Below are 15,836 nucleotides of genomic sequence, written 5' to 3'. Positions count from 1 at the left end.
GCTGTCACCAAATTCCCCTTGAAAGAGGCTAAGTCGTTCAGTACCTGGCTACTCCAGCGTCAGGGAGCGTTTGCACAGAACAGGGAGAGGTGGCAAACAGAGCTCAGTACTGCGCAGGTCAGGGCCTACCTCAGTGATGTAAAGGCAACGGCTCCTTAAATTGATTTTAGGACCAGAAGAAGAGGGGTGTGTGGTTCAGATCTTACGGGTAGCTGAGGCCAAGCCCAGAGGAACAGCAGATCTTCCAGGTGGGACACTGGTGGGTGCTGCTGCCGGTCCAGAGGAGACCCGGAGGGGGAAGGCGGTGTGAGGCTTTGCCTGTGTCTGCTGCAGTCCGTGGGCCTCGCGTTCTGCTCCCGTTCCTCGGGGACAGCCTGAGCTCCTTCCTCTCCTCCCGTGGCCGATGCTGCTCGGGGCAGGAGGTGCTGGATCTCGAGGGAGGGGGGCTGTGTCCCGAGAGGAAAGCCCCGCTGTCCAGGAGGGAACGGAGGCCCCACGTCGCGGCGGTGCGGTAGTGCCGGAGCATCTCAGGATATATCTCGTGGGGAGGTAACGGTTGGCTCTGTGAAATGCTCAGGTGTAACGTTTTATTCTTCACAGAAATTTGATTTCCCAAGAGCGTTCAGAAACGGTGCCCCCTTAACCATTCCAAAGTTAGGGTATTTTCAATGCTGATGGCTTTCAGTAGTTTCTGTAAGTCCTGAAAACAAAAATTATTTTGAGCCCTCTGCTTAGCTTGAGCAATATCTAACTAATGCATCCCGAGAGCAGTTTTGTTTCTTGCTTAGCACTGAAAGTTTTATGTTTGATTTTGTTTTGATTTTCGCATCTCTTGGCATTTTACCATGTTGGATGATGCTTCGGTAATTGACATTGGGTCTGTATTTCCTCTGAAATAACAATCACAAAAATTAATTTAAAAGTTAAAATTTTACTGTGGGTTTGGGGAACTCTGGAAAATCCACGTGGTTGGATTTACAGATTTTAGCAGAGGAAATACAGTATTGGTTGTGTAAATGATTTGTGGAATGCTTATTGCAACATTCAACTCTCAATTAATGCAATGACGTATTTGAAAGTCTATAGGTGGACAAGATTTTCTGATACATGCTTGAAAGTTATCATTCCCATTTCTTTTGATACTGTGATTGAAAATTGCTTTCAATCGCCTCTAATATCTCCTGGGTTTTCAGTCTGGCACCCAAAATTTTGATGATTTTTTGCTGTTGTTGTTGTTCTTGCCCTTTAATTCACATACCTTGAGATATATATATATATTTGAATATATATATGGTATAAAATATTACAGCATGTATATTTTAACAAGTCTTACTGTACGAGTGGCTTTGTTTGCTGAGGGTGGCTTAGAGCTGCGATGTGGTTCTCCACATTTAATACATCCACCAGGATATAAGCCAGCCAGAGCAACTTTTGTCCAAGTAAGTGTAAACTTCAGCCACCCTGCACAAAGATTTCCTTTGTGCACAGAGGAAACTTCTGGGATGGGGACAACTTGAGTGTCTCATTCTTCATTATATAGCTGAATTCACATTGCTGGCAGAGGTAAATTATTTTTTTTTTTGGTGAAATAAACACATTGATCACGTATTGATCATTAGAACCCTTTTATAATGCTGTTACTACAGAAAAGTATTGATCAACCTATAGGCTGTGGGTTTTGGTTTTTGTGCACACTAACTGATTGCTAAGGGATTCAGTCATAACAATGTTGACTTAAAAAGCGTTTCTTAAAATTTGGTTATTTGTCATGATTAAAGGTTTGGTCATCCCCAAAGAAATTAAAGCTAACAGCACTGCTTTCCTAGGTAGTGCTTCATTTGGGAATATTGCATCTACTGCCAACGTTGCTCTTGTTGAAAAAATACTATTTGCTTTTTAGTATATTGTTGATGCAGCTAAGAGGCACAACTTGCACACTGGAAAAGTGCACTGCAGTCTTTTTTTAATCCAGCATTGTAATTTTGGCTCGATCCCTTTCTTTGCCGTATTTTTGCTGTGAAACAAACCAAGGTGTAGAATGTCTGACTTAAAACTAATATCGATTGCTACGCGCAGGGGGAAGCAAATCCTTACTTCTATAAACCAAGCAGGGTTTCTTTGTTTAAGGTGGAAAACTGCTGTGCTGTGAGTCGTGCCCAGCTTCCTTTCACCCTGAGTGTCTCAACATAGAAATGCCCGAAGGATGCTGGAATTGCAATGACTGTAAAGCTGGCAAGAAGCTACGTTACAAGCAGATTGTTTGGGTCAAGCTTGGAAATTACAGGCAAGTTTGCTATTTTTTTGGTTTTTAATACTTGAGATGTTTTTAATGTACTGTAGAATTACAGGAGGATAACTCAAAGCAGCTCAGTCCCAGCAAACAAGAACTAGAAATGCGGTACTTTACTTTGTGTCAGACGTTGATGTTGCCTTTCAAATTAAATTCTCCTGCTTTTTCCAGGCACTGATGGATACTTGATTGCACTCACGCTGGCTCTGTAGGATGGCATAGCATTATGGAAAACCAGGGGCTGTCTTAGAGAGCCACCATGTCCTAGCTTGTGTTTGCTGTGGGTCACCTGCAGGAATACGAGCATCTGTAGGTGATCTTAGAAATCCACTCTTGTGCCGTGTTCTCACGAGGCTTTTCCAAAATAAGGAGTAAGAACACTGAGAGCCGAGGGCTGCTTGTGTTTTGTGTGGCACTTCCCAAGTGTTGCCAGAAGGAGCCTCGATTGCGTAAGGGAGGAGTTCATTTCTTTGAGAAAGGAAAACTGTCTTTTATTTCTCAGTCAAGCTCAGCACGTGCAGCAGCTGAGGCTGTGGCTCACAGAACTTATATGCTGCTTTTTTTCTGCTTCCAGGTGGTGGCCAGCAGAGATCTGCAATCCCAGGTCTGTGCCTCTCAACATACAGGGCCTCAAACATGATATCGGGGACTTCCCAGTATTTTTCTTTGGTTCACATGACTACTATTGGGTACACCAGGGCAGAGTTTTCCCTTATGTTGAAGGAGATAAAAGCTTTGCTGAGGGGCAAACTAGTATTAACAAGACCTTCAAGAAAGGTAAAATCAAACAAAGTTTATAGTGGTTTATGACAAAAATTCCACGTGTTTGTGTCTCCATCACCACTTAACCTGCATGGGAATATTATATGCCTAGTGTTCTGTGTTCACATAAAATTGCAAACATTATGCAGATCCCTTGACCGCAGATAAAGTTATCTTTAAGTGCCTACTCATTGTGTATTGTTGTGGGCAAGTTCACTTCTTCCACAAACTGGGAAATGTTAAGATGGTGCTTGGGCTCTGCTGCATGGGATCATTGTTCAACATCTCAGTACTGCCGAAAAGTATCTGATGAAATAGATTCATGATGTACTGTAATAACTCATTTTAGCTTGTGTTTTGTTTATAGAGTTCTATTCCTAGCTTTAACAAATAAAAAATGTAAATACGTGTATGTATTTGATTAGCAGCAGCTGGTGCTAATTGCTTTCTATTTTCAACTCCCTTGCACAGCACTTGAAGAAGCAGCAAAGCGCTTCCAGGAGCTGAAAGCACAAAGAGAGAGTAAAGAAGCATTAGAAATTGAAAGGAATTCAAGGAAACCTCCACCATATAAACACATTAAAGTGAGTTGGCTTCTTTCTTTTCCTTTTTTTTCCCTCCATATGAGTAAGCTATGTATTTAAACAGCCAGTGTTCGCAACAATTCCGGGATAGCAAAATTCAAATAAATCAGTTTGCTTTTCTTTTCAAGAATCTTTTGTTCTGTCTTCTGGTACCATAAAACATTGTTTTAGCAGAGTATCAGCAAAAGAGAGTAAGATCAACTTTACCCAAGGCAGAACTTTGCTGGTCTCGTCCCTCTTAGATACATGCTGGCTATTAAAACTTAGTTTACTTAACTAAATGTTAATATGAATACAGACTGCTTAGCCTACTGAAGACCTATAGAGCCTTCTCACATCAGTTGATGATGGGCTTCAAATAAAGTTGTTCTGAATCTTTGTACATTGTCCTCATCTTTTATTCTTTCTTTTCCCTTTGTTCCACAGTCCAACAAGGTGATAGGGAAGGTTCAGATTCAGGTAGCTGATCTGTCGGAAATCCCTCGCTGTAACTGCAAGCCATCTGATGAGAACCCCTGTGGGCTCGAGTCCGAGTGTCTGAACAGAATGCTCCAGTATGAGTGCCACCCCCAGGTGTGCCCAGCGGGGGAGCGATGTCAGAACCAGTGCTTCACCAAAAGGCTCTACCCTGATGCTGAAATCATAAAAACGGATCGACGTGGATGGGGTCTCAGGACAAAACGGAACATTAAAAAGGTAGAATTACAACAAACAAAGGCTGTGATAGCCATCAGTGTGGTTTTATGTGAAAACACTGCAACTTGGTGCACCTTAAGCAGACGTGTATTAAAATTTCAGCCCTCTCCAGTAGATGTTTTGTATTAAAAAGTCTTGAGACTTCTGTAGGTGCAGCATTAAGGGTGAAATCCGTTTAGCTGTTTTGACAGAAGTGTCATAACCTTGATCTTTACTCACAGAGCAGAAGTTAGCTTCAGGTGACTGTGAATTTGAATTCTATTGGTGGAGGGGAAGAGGTGACCATATCGTACTTCTAGGAGGAAAGTGTGTGTGTTTGTTCTCTCGTATCAGGAAAGCAAAGAGATTCTAAATTGATTCTTTTGCCATTAAGCAGTGTGTTCTTTAGCTATTGTATGTAGGTGTTTAGGATAATCCACTCAAGAGATCTTTTGTCTTAGTAAGAAGCAATAAGCATGGATTTCTTATTTTTATTTTTCAGGGTGAATTTGTGAACGAATATGTTGGTGAGCTAATTGATGAAGAAGAGTGCAGATTGCGGATTAAACGTGCTCATGAAAACAGCGTGACCAATTTTTATATGTTAACTGTTACAAAGGTAAATACATTTTCATTCAATATAAATTGTTTGCAGCTGAATGCAAAGTGAGGGAGGAATCCTCACTCTGTTTGATGTGCATAGCTCAATTTCTATACATGTGAGAAGCAAAGCTCGTGAGATTCGGTTCAGGCAAAAGGTTTCCAAGTCTTCTGTTTGTAGTGTGCATAATTTATGGCTTTAATTTGCATCAATTTTGATTTAGTGGTGTTAGTTTTGTGTGGAGTGGAAAAATGAATGTGTGGCCTGTTCATAATGTCTCTGAAGAGCTCTGCAAAGACATATAGTGGGATGTAGACAACCGCTAGGAGTTCATAGCAATGTCAGCTTATTTCCAGCTGGCACTTGGGTGCCGGTAGGAGGATAATATCTCTATTTTTCTTGAATAGAATGGGTAAAGAGATGAAACCTGTATCTTAGGTTATTCGTTCTGTGCCTGTTTCACTTCTGTAACCACAAGTTTTCAAACGCTTCTGCTTAAGACTAACCCTGTAGGAAAAAGTTCCCTATTTTCATTAATTTAAAATGGGCATATTTTTTTCCTGCCTTGGCCACAGCTAGTCACATGTCAGCAGGAAACATCTGTTTGTTTCGAAGTGCTAAGTCTGATCTATGATGCCTAAGATATGTCTCTCTTTTTTATTTGAAGGATCGGATAATAGACGCTGGTCCAAAGGGGAATTACTCTCGCTTTATGAACCATAGTTGTAATCCAAACTGTGAAACACAGAAATGGACAGTGAACGGTGACATTAGAGTTGGACTATTTGCTCTTTGTGATATCCCCGCAGGTAAAAAGATGACAACTGTTTGAGTTCTAGTTTTAGCAGGGATCATATAGTTAGTAGCTTTCAGCCTCAAACTGTTTCTGTTAAAGCTGAATACAGAGTTTGCCACTAAGTACAATGTTAATTCTGTGTTGTATAAACACGTACAGTATTGATCCTTTCACCAGTACCTGTCTGGTTGGTAGTGGGTTTCTCTGTTAGGTGTTTTTACCCGAATTGTTATTGTAACCCAGTCTGTATGATAGCATAACAGCTGCTAGTTAAGCCTGAACTGGGTAGAATTTTCTACTTTGAAAATTTTTTAAATCAGTGCACTATTGCAAGCTTGCCCTTCTGAAACATACTGCTGCTAATTCTCACAGACTATGAAGAGAGAAGTGCTAATAAAATGTCATTGTCACAAGCCTGTCTTCCTCAACGTATGTGTGGGTGAACTGTTTTTCTTTTCATTTTAGGAATGGAGTTAACATTTAATTATAATTTGGATTGCCTTGGCAATGGTCGGACCGAATGTCATTGTGGAGCAGAAAACTGCAGTGGTTTCCTAGGAGTGCGTCCAAAGGTACGTGGATGCAAACTGAAGCTGCTTCTCCCAGATCCAGAGATCTATTGAGAGTAGGGCAAAGAGAGATTTTTGTTTTTAACTTCTTACTGTAGTCTGTGTAATACTTTCCTCCCTTGAAAGTGTCCAGAGACTTCAGTTATGAAACGCAGAGCTGCTGGCTCTAGGTTGCAGTTAATTTTCCAGGTGGTTACTTCAAATTCATGTGAATGTGCATTCCTGGCTCTTAAAGCTTAAACACTTATTTGAGCAAACTTAAACGTAATTTGTGCAAATAACAAACCAAAGTTGATTAAATTTATTTTAATGCAAGAGACTTATAAAGTGACTGCTGTTATCTTTTGTAATTGCTAGACAGCATTTGCAACAGCAAATGAAGAGAAGGTGAAGAATGCAAAATTAAAGCAGAAGAAACGGAAAATAAAAACAGAACAGAAGCAGATGCATGAAGACAACTGCTTCCAGTGTGGAGATGGGGGAGAACTAGTTATGTGTGATAAAAAGGACTGTCCCAAAGCATACCACCTCCTATGCCTTAACCTGACTCAACCACCTTTTGGTAAGAGCTTTCATACAGATTCCTTTTCCTTCCTGCAGTAAGGCAATGTTGGAGCTGAGCCGTAGTATCCATTTACATTAAAACCAGCATATTTGCTTTTGGAGTACCACCTTTTTTTCTAGAAATATATTGAGTAGCAGTGTTCCTGAATGGGAACCTGCAGAGAAAAGGCATTGTAATGCTTTCTAACATTCTTCTTGATGCTTCTGTTCCTTGGATAATTTCCCTTCTTTTATTTTGGTTGAAATGCAGGCGTCGTCTTGATGTGCCAAGCTTGTTCAAACTGCTGACAACACTGAGCACAACATATTAGGGCTCAATCGATGTATTTAAATTATCTGTGGTATCGTGATGCATTATCTTCCATTTGGCTGTTTTTGTGTTAAGGTGTAGCTTTTTGCAGCCAGGGTTCAAATTATTCAGTAACACAACATCTTAATCCAATTGCAAGATTTTGTAGAAATCCTTATCTCTTTAATCTTCCTCATCCCAAAGCCTTCAATGAAAATCATTGCAAGTCCAGATTAGGCTATGATTGAATTAACCAGAAGGCTGCCATAAGCAGAGCTGAATATGCCACGTGCCTTTTTGCCATATTAGAAGCATAGCAGCATTCCCCAAAATAGCTTACTGGCTGGAGAAAGAAGCGATGGCATCTTATCACCAGAGCAACCTGAGCGAGAGTTCTCAGTGTGGGGTTTTGTTGTTGTTTTTCTGAACTTTCTTTGCATTCAGCTGAACGGTTACTACATGGAATAAGGACTGGAGCCCAGTGCTGTCCCTAAAACGCACTAATTGCAGCATCCTGTCTCTCTCTTCTCCCCTCCCCTTCCACCCTCAGGAAAGTGGGAATGTCCGTGGCATCAGTGTGACATCTGTAGCAATCCTGCAGTTTCATTCTGTGAGTTTTGCCCTCATTCATTCTGTAAAGATCATGAGAAGGGAGCCTTGGTGGCATCAGCTTTGGATGGCCGTCTCTGCTGCTCCACACATGACCCCAAATCTCCTGTGGCACCTGAGTACTGGAACAAGATAAAATGCAAATTGGAACTTCAGAATCCTGTAGAAGAAGCAAAGGAATAAGTTGGGTTGGAAAACAAGGGAGAGAAGACGGGCAAATAGGCGATGAACTTGAAGAGACTGTTACCACGCATTCAGTCTTTATCATCGGAGCCGTCTTGTGTGAACTGCGAATGGGACCATTCAATCTCAACAACAGGAGCAGGCAGTGGCATTTGTTTTTTTTATTGTTGGTCTTTCTTTTACCCTTGAATGTGCTACAGCAGCTCTTACTGTTGGAAAGCAGAAATGTCTCCGCCTTCTAAAGAAAACAGTAGACCTTTCGACAGTGAAAAGAATATTCTGTTTAAATATGTTCTTTGAGTGTAGAAAGCAAAGCATAGCAACATATTTATTTATTTAATTTTTAAAGGGTGTTGAAGATCTGGTTTTGATCAGTCAACGTGTCTTTAAAAACAGCAAAGCCAATGTAACTTTTATGTCTAGTTTATGGAAAGAATAAACCCTCCTCACTCTGTGTAACATTCAGATACCGTAAAGGCGAATGTGGGTTTCAGACCAGGTGACGGTGAAATGCCTCCATTCCAGTACTTATTTTTAAAGGCATTTTGAGAAGGTAGGTTACGTATCATCTTAACTTATGAATATTATTGTAAAGCTTTTCCTATGAGAAATCAGGCGGATGATTCTTTGGAAGTGCTCGTAGCACGAGATCTAATATTTTAGGGGAAGAAATCATGGTTCCTTGCTGGAGAGCTGTAACTGGAGGTGTCTGCAGACAGGTGGAATTTCAGAAAGAGCTTAATTTCACAATGGTAATTTCTTTACCCTGCCTAATTTGGAAAACCTTCCTAGTTAGGGGAGCATCCTGGCCTTGGTCACGCACTGCAGCACACACAGAACTGGAGGCTGGATCCTGCACTCCCTTTGGCTTCTTTAGGTGGAGGATTGTTCTGTGAGTACGTGTTGGTCATCTGCCAAGGCTGCACTAACCTCATGGCAGTTGTATTTCTGTGGATCTCTATGGCCTTCTTTTCAGACACCCTTTAGCTTTAAAGGAAATCTGAGTGCTTAAGGAATCCAGCCCCTATTCACGGGCTTTTTGATTGAACGTTTAGGGGTTTTATTTCTGGGGAGAGAGATCTTCTAGCTTTAATGTTCATTGCTATTGGAGCAGGGCAGGATGTTAGTCCCCTACAGCACTCCTTCAGTGCACAGGGTATTTGCCCTGTCTAGGTAATGGGAGGTATTCAGAGCAGCCAACTTCAGCCTCGGGAGATGTTTCTGCCTTGTATTTCTTTTGTTAATCTGCAGAGGGACGGGCTGCTTCGGTGAAGCTTTTGAAGTGGCTTAGGTAGGCTCCTGCTCCAGATTTTGTTTTGGAAACCTATCCTGTCCTGCAATCCTTGCACAAGGAGCTTAGGGGGATTAGTGTCCCCAGGCTGAAGTTAGTCTTTGGCCAATCTCCTCCCCTAGCCTGCGGTCTTAAAGCCCTGTGCGTCTGCCCTGGTGTGGTTACAGCATGCTCCTGGTTTGTGTGCTGATGCTGGCCAGCCTCAGGGTAGCTTTTTGCTAATGGGTGTTGAAAATAACCCTGAATGAGAAGAATTAATATTAAGTGTTGCTGGTATCTGGCTACATTAAGCCTTTGATTTAATTCTCAAGAACCCTCTCTCTGGAAAGCTCCTCGTGTAAACCTAAGGAACATGCTGACTTCTCAGCTCAAGACAGTGGTAGGCTGGAAAAGTTCACGTGGGGTTTTGGAACGTGTCCTGCTTCTGGCTGGTGTCCTCCTCATTCTCAAATTTATGTGCAGGGGAAAAACTGTGTGCAATTGCAAAGTTAGGAAATACACTACAGTCTCTTTAAGCAGCTGCTGTGCCATTTAGCTGCTCTGGCAGTTCATCTCCAGCACAGCCTGCGGGTGCCTTTCCTACAGACTTGAGGGTGTCTTGGGGGCAGAACTGTGCCGATATTTCTGGGGTCAATTTTTGGTACAGAAGGCTAATGGGAGATACAAAACACTTGGTCTCGTGGTCCATACTACAGTGAATGTCTGAAACACTAATCTTGCTTGAAAGCAGTGCTATTTTTTGGTATTTTTTACAAAAAAAAATTTACAAGAAGGATTTTATTTTTCTTAACATTTTGTGTGACAAATGTCTCTTTTTAAGCTCTTACTGGGGGTGTTTAACCTTTCAGAAATTCCAAACATAGCTCCTGCTACGATGTCTGTAAGGCCTGATGTGTTCGCTTTATGTTATTTATTAGGCTTGGTAATGTTCAGAGGATTTTCTCTTGGGAAGTCAGAGCGTTCTGAGTACTGCAGACACGATGCAGTGTGAGTGTACCCACGTGCTTCTCCAGCCCTGTGTCCGTGCTGACTTCCCAGTGAAGCAGCAGGGAGCGAGCGTTAGTTGCCACGTGCGAGGGATCGCTGTGCCGAACCGGTATGCTGAATAGCACAGAACACGTGAAGGTTTGCAAAAGGCTTTTAAAAATTTCTAAAATGCTGTGAATTGAGGCCTGCTGCTACTCTTGTGCCATGCCACTTGATGTCTTGGTTAACTTTGTTTTCAAACTTCTTACAGGTGCTCCTTTTTCCACCAAAAAATAATCGTAGCCAACAGGTGGGCTTGAACTCAGAAGGGAAGACAGGAGATTGGTGTATAAGCGTGTACAATTTATGAACAAAAAGTCTGAACTGGATTTCACACTGCTGGGGTTAAGGTGAATCTTTCAAAAATCTTTAGGATTGAGATGAGAAAAGTCAAATCTTCTGTTCCGAACTCCGCTGTTCCTTAGCTGGAACACGCAATCACACTTTTCCCTTATTTTGTCTTAAATTTTGCAGTAGTACCATGCTTCTGGTGAACACCTGTCTCTAGCTCAGTAGCCTGTGCTCTCTGTGTAGTGTGCAGCCTCTGAGCTGCTCTGCAAAGTTAACGGGACGTTGTTGTTTACTGGAGCTTTTACTCTACAGTACGCACCTTAGCACAGTGCAGATGCTCTGCAGACCATGGCCAGACGGTGCAATGGCGAGTTCCTACAGATTTATAAATACATGGTGCAAGCATTAGTTATCATAGTTTTCTGATTATTAGCGTAGATTTGTCTTATCGATAGACTGTAAGAATTGAAGGCATTTGCAGCTCAGGAAGGATGACATTAAAGGCAATTTTTGGGCAAATTACCTTCTCTGGTCACCACCATGGTCTTAGAGAATCTGTTAGAATGGAGTAATAGGGCTGGAATGTTAATTTTGGCCTTTCTTCTAAGAACTTGTTATCTTAATTTCAGGATAGAATGGGAAAGACACAATTACTAGACGTAATTAACAATGAGCATAAAATCTGTATATATTGAAACTTTACAGAACTATTCGGGTGGGGTGGGGGAGGAGGGTGGGAGGGGGATTTCCGACGCTGGTACGAAGTAGTCACTTTAACATTGAAACCTCTGCCTCATTGAATTCAGGGTTTAATGTACTTGAAGCTCTGCAGTTCCTTATACAGCTTTTTGTTTTTTTCTTTTAATTTATACATGACTTTTTTGTATACTACATTGAAACTGTCTTTAACATTCCCGCAGTTACTTTCTGCTCCCAGTGTACAGTGAATCTATGGCAAAAGGGAGAGTTTTTCCGAGCAGATGTCTCAGAGCTGTGTGCTCGGGGCGTGTAGTGCATGAGCCATGGCAACCCTTGGGTGACGCTGTCCGTTTGCTTTCAGTTCCACATCAGCTTCCCCCTGCCATTATCTTTGTGTAGCAAAACCATTTGCACTTACGATACACTCCTATGTGTTGGATGTATTCACAATGTTGTTCTGAGAAAAAGAAAAAAAGAAAAAAAAAAAATTCCCTGTTCTGTTCTGTTCCTGAGCGGCGAGCTCAGGTCCTTGCTGCCCCCGGAGGGGCTCTCACTGCTCGGGAGTGGGGAATCGTGAAGCTGGAGACTTTGGGAATCAATGGGCAAGCAAAAAAGGGAAATCACGCACGAATTCGCCAAAGCCATTCGCCCACCTCCTGCGGTGCTGGGCCCTCGGGGCACCCCGCAGCGCGCGCTTTGGGGACTCCTCGGTCACTTTGCTTTGTGAACGGACTGGATGGGAGAGCTTCACCTTCCTCGCTCGGACTGTATCTCACTCTGGCGTCGCTTTTCCTTTCCACCCCGATCACGTTGCCACAGGACGGGTGCTGGGCCCCGAGGCCGGGTGGGCGCCCGGCGCAGACCCCCGCAGGCTCCGTCTCCATTTCCACGTGCTGTCTGTAACGATGACCTTTGTAGAGTCGTTATTTCTGTAGACTTTGTTTATCTGTACCAAACTTTGTAGATCCTGTGAGATGTTATTTTACCGAAATCACTCGAGTCTTTACTAGCAGCGTGTCGCTCTGCGGCGGGCGCTGCTCGGAGCTGGCGGCGGCTGGCTCGACGCTCAACACTAAGGAGGTGGTGTTTGATTTCCCTGGCGATGTTCCACGGGGGCATTACTGTATTATGACTTGATGTTGCCGCATAGACTTTGAGATATACGATATTTTGGGGGGTTTTGTTGTTCGGCCTACGTTCTCTTGCATAGTGTGAAACCTGTAAAGCTTGGGTAACCTGTACATAGGTAGCTTCCTGTCCACTAGGTATAGTGTACTTAGAATTGCCTGTAATATTTTAGCTTCTTACTGAATGTGTGTGACGGTAGGACCATATAATTTTTGTACATTCTATTTACCGAGATGTTGGCCTTTTTTTTTGTTTGTTTTTTTGTTTTTTTTTGTTAATTTTCCGACTCCTTTGGAATTCTGATGTGGTTTTTTCGCTTCCGTGGAAGGGTTCATTTGGGAAGGTTTTTAACGACATTCCACTGATCTCGATGAACTTTTTTGCTTGAGGTTTGACTTCAATAAATCGTTCTGAATGTTCCGAGGCCCGGCAGCTTCCCGACAATTTTGGGGTTGGGGGGGGAAGAACCGGGAGGGGGGGGGGGAACCGGGCGGGGGCCGCTCCGCCCCGGGCTGAGGCGGAGCCGGGGCCGGCGCCATGCGGGCGGGCGCGGGGCTGGCGGCGGAGGCGGCGGCTCGGGGGGTGCTGGGGGCCGCCCTGCTGTGAGTCCGGGCTGGGGGGACACCGGGGGGACACCGGGATGCCGGGGGGGACACCGGGGGCCGCCCCCCGAGCCGCCCCGAGCCGCCCCGGTGCCCCCGCAGGGTGCTGGAGGCGCTGCCCCCGGTGGAGCGCGCGGTGCCGCCCGAGGAGCTGCGGCTGTACCAGAAACCCTTCCTGGAGGCCGAGCGCGTCCCCGCCGCGCCCATGTTCGTAAGTGGGGCTGGGCTGCAGCGCTGCTGGGCTGCCCGTGGCCGTACCGGAGCTCCGAGGCAGGGCTGGGGGCCAGCGGCATCCCCAGTGCTTGGGGTCCCTCAGTGACCACGCTGGAAGGGCGCCGTGGCATTGCCAAAAGGCACCGGTCACGCTCAGGGGCTCCGTCCTCGTAGCCCTGCCGCCCAGCGTCGCCTTCTGGGTCTTACCCGAGCTCCTAAACGCCAGCGGAGGCTGCCGTGCGTTATCGGTCACGGGGCTGGGTGACAAGGTCCACGCTGCGTGGTTCCTGTGAGCAGTTGCTGCTGCGTTTAAATCTGCTTCGGCCCGACAGATCTCGCTTTGGTTTTGTGGCAGTTCATCGCCTTCCTGTCGCCGCTGCTGCTGATCGGCCTGGCGAGGCTGCTCCTGGGCGCTGACCACGAAGACACGCGGGAGGCCTGCCTGGGTGAGCTCCTGCCTCCCCCTGCCCTCCTGCTGCCACCCTGGGGCCGTGCTCTTGCGGAGAGCCCTTGGCTCTTGCCAAGGTTTGTTTGGGGTTTGTGCAGCACTGACGCGAGCTCTCTGCTCTCTCCTAGCTGCCAGCCTTGCTCTCGTCCTCAACGGGGTCCTCACCAACACCCTGAAGCTCGTGGTGGGCAGGTGAGACGGTTGGCACACTCCTAGCTGCACGGAGCGGGGCTGGGAGGTGTGCCTGCACGGTGGCAGCGCTAGGAAGAAGGAGTAAGGGCTGGAAGCAGAAGCTGGACATGCTCAGCCTGGAAACAAACGTGTGTTTTTCCAGCTGTAAGGATAATTTAGTATTAGAACAGATACTGGCAGGGATCTGCTGTCCTCTGAGCATCATTTAGACGGGGTGGCACAGTGCCACCTGTGCTGCGTGGCGTTCCTCGGGCTGTGAGGGGGCACATTGAGGCCTCCCGAGCATCCTCTGGGCTACCTGCTTTGCTTCTCTGCCCCAGGCCACGGCCGGATTTCTTCTATCGATGCTTCCCAGACGGACGAGTGAACGCGGAGCTGACGTGCACGGGCGACCCCAGCATCGTGGCAGAGGGACGCAAAAGCTTCCCCAGCGGCCACGCTTCTTGTAAGTCTTCAGCATCCCCAGACAACAAAGTGTGGTGAGCAGAAACTCGGGGATAGGGGCTTGCTTTTGTGCACCCCACAGCTCTGTCTGCGTTCATTGGCCTCCTAAAGGGTAACCTGAAGCTGTGTGTAACTCCTGGGAGGAGAGATGCTTGCCAAGCACCGGCTGCTGGGGCTCCCCCCTTGCTCAGGAGCTGCTGCTTCCCTGAGCAGGGCAGACGTCCTGCACCAGCCCTTCTGCTTCTGCAGGGCAGAGGGCACAGCAGAGCCCAGCGCCGTTCCTGAAGCAAATCGTTCTCTTCCAGTTGCCTTTGCTGGTCTCGCCTTCTCTGCCTTCTACCTGGCCGGGAAGCTGCACTGCTTTGCCCCAGGGCAGCGTGGCACAGCTCTGCGGCTCTGCGCCTTCCTCCTCCCCCTGTTCCTTGCCTCCCTCATCGCCTTGTCCCGCATCTGCGACTACAAGCACCACTGGCAAGGTGGGTGAATTGTGGGCCCGGAGGGGGCAGGCACCACTGGGTGCCCTGAGCTGAAGAACAGCGTGCTGGAAAACATTGCCGAGGGGCATGAGGGCAAAAGGAAGCTCACTCGTTTCTGGTCTTGCCTTGCAGATGTGCTGGTTGGCTCGGTGATCGGCTTCGTGCTTGCGTACCTCTGCTACAGGCAGTATTACCCCCCTCTGACGGACTCCATGTGCCACAAACCATCTCTCTCTAAATCCAAGCAGCTGCCAGCGCACCAAGAAAAGGCTGCAACTGCCAGCTTTCTCCTGGACGTCTAACGCTGGGCTCTGTCCTGCTGGCACCTGCTGGAGGAGGTTGGTCCTGGCCCGCAAGAATTGTCTCAAAGGGGGATGAGCCTGAAAACCAAACGGGAACTCTTCTCTTCTCTGCGGCGTTGGTAAGTTGTGCTGTCCAGGGGCCTGTGTTTAGTTTCTGTGAGTTTTGTAGGTGTCCCTTCCTCTGGACCCGATGGAAGGCGACGTTAGCAGCCCGTGTCAGCAGGACAGCCCTGCGGAAGGTCCTGAAGCTGGAACCTGGAGCAGTGGGACTGTGCCGTGCCCTCTGGGGGTGTTCCTGGGCCAGACAGCTCGGTCAGATGTCCCCCTTCCACCCACCCTGTCCCACTCCTCCTCACAGGAACTGTCCTAATGAGTGCAGGGTCTGTTTGGTGCTGGGGTGATGTGCATCTTCCCAGTCAGAGCTGAACTAATTTAGAGTGATAAGTGCAAGGCTGCAGCCTTTAACCACGGCTTAAGTGCGGGAGAGAGAAGATGCAACGAGCGTGATTGTTCTGTGCATTATTGTGCTACCCTGGTTTTTGTTTTTTCTCCAATTTGGTGAATAAATGAGTTTAATTTTTCAAATGAACTGTGGTACTGAAAACTTCACTTCAGTGACTGGGCTTATGGCTGTATAAACAAACCATTTACTCTGGTATGTCGGCGTGGGTCTCTAGGTGGGGATTTCTCTGCGGCTTTAATCGAGTTGTGAAGAAGCAGAAAATGCAGTAGTGTCTTAGAGCATCCTTTCAATGGTGTTCTCTCCCTATGCCATGGTTTGCTTTGTCATACACTGGAAAGG

General features: G+C 46.0%; 2 protein-coding genes across 6 annotated transcripts in view; both read left to right on the top strand.

The window, feature by feature from the left end:
• The window catches only part of NSD3 (nuclear receptor binding SET domain protein 3), a 38,058-nt gene extending 25,277 nt beyond the window's left edge, over positions 1-12,781 (top strand). For 3 of the 4 annotated variants that reach the window (XM_084499187.1, XM_084499185.1, XM_084499186.1), the window contains 9 exons: positions 2,128-2,284; positions 2,865-3,067; positions 3,524-3,636; positions 4,063-4,332; positions 4,814-4,930; positions 5,580-5,721; positions 6,174-6,280; positions 6,635-6,839; positions 7,681-12,781. In XM_084499187.1, coding sequence (XP_084355313.1) covers positions 2,128-2,284; positions 2,865-3,067; positions 3,524-3,636; positions 4,063-4,332; positions 4,814-4,930; positions 5,580-5,721; positions 6,174-6,280; positions 6,635-6,839; positions 7,681-7,922 — 1,556 coding nt within the window. In that variant the 3' untranslated portion in view covers positions 7,923-12,781. Of the gene's footprint in view, positions 1-2,127; positions 2,285-2,864; positions 3,068-3,523; positions 3,637-4,062; positions 4,333-4,813; positions 4,931-5,579; positions 5,722-6,173; positions 6,281-6,634; positions 6,840-7,680 lie in introns of those variants that run through there. The other variant, XM_084499188.1, reaches the window with a different exon arrangement.
• Positions 12,782-12,885: 104 nt separating this feature from the next.
• PLPP5 (phospholipid phosphatase 5) lies at positions 12,886-15,623 on the top strand. 2 transcript variants are annotated; one of them, XM_084499575.1, is made up of 7 exons: positions 12,886-12,959; positions 13,062-13,170; positions 13,528-13,618; positions 13,749-13,812; positions 14,133-14,257; positions 14,562-14,732; positions 14,865-15,623. In XM_084499575.1, the coding sequence occupies exons 1-7, from the start codon at positions 12,895-12,897 to the stop codon at positions 15,032-15,034; spliced, it is 795 nt and encodes a 264-aa protein (XP_084355701.1). In that variant the 5' UTR covers positions 12,886-12,894; the 3' UTR covers positions 15,035-15,623. The 2 variants fall into 2 exon arrangements, with proteins under 2 accessions (XP_084355701.1, XP_084355700.1); XM_084499574.1 differs by lacking the exon at positions 14,562-14,732 and having other exon boundaries at positions 14,981-15,623.
• The last annotated feature ends 213 nt before the right edge of the window (positions 15,624-15,836 follow it).

This window comes from Aythya ferina, assembly GCF_964211825.1.
Source record: "Aythya ferina genome assembly, chromosome: 27".
NCBI classification, from domain to species: Eukaryota; Metazoa; Chordata; class Aves; order Anseriformes; family Anatidae; genus Aythya; species Aythya ferina.
The sequence above is the reverse complement of the archived record's forward strand: the minus strand, read 5'-3'. Positions and strand labels throughout refer to the sequence as shown.

Excerpts from the sequence above, each read along its gene's own strand:
- PLPP5 (XM_084499574.1), top strand. The coding sequence starts at position 12,895 with ATGCGGGCGGGCGCGGGGCTGGCGGCGGAGGCGGCGGCTCGGGGGGTG. Across the intron at positions 13,619-13,748 it reads CACGCGGGAGGCCTGCCTGG|CTGCCAGCCTTGCTCTCGTC; the intron begins GTGAGCTCCTGC and ends GCTCTCTCCTAG. Across the intron at positions 13,813-14,132 it reads CTGAAGCTCGTGGTGGGCAG|GCCACGGCCGGATTTCTTCT; the intron begins GTGAGACGGTTG and ends TCTCTGCCCCAG.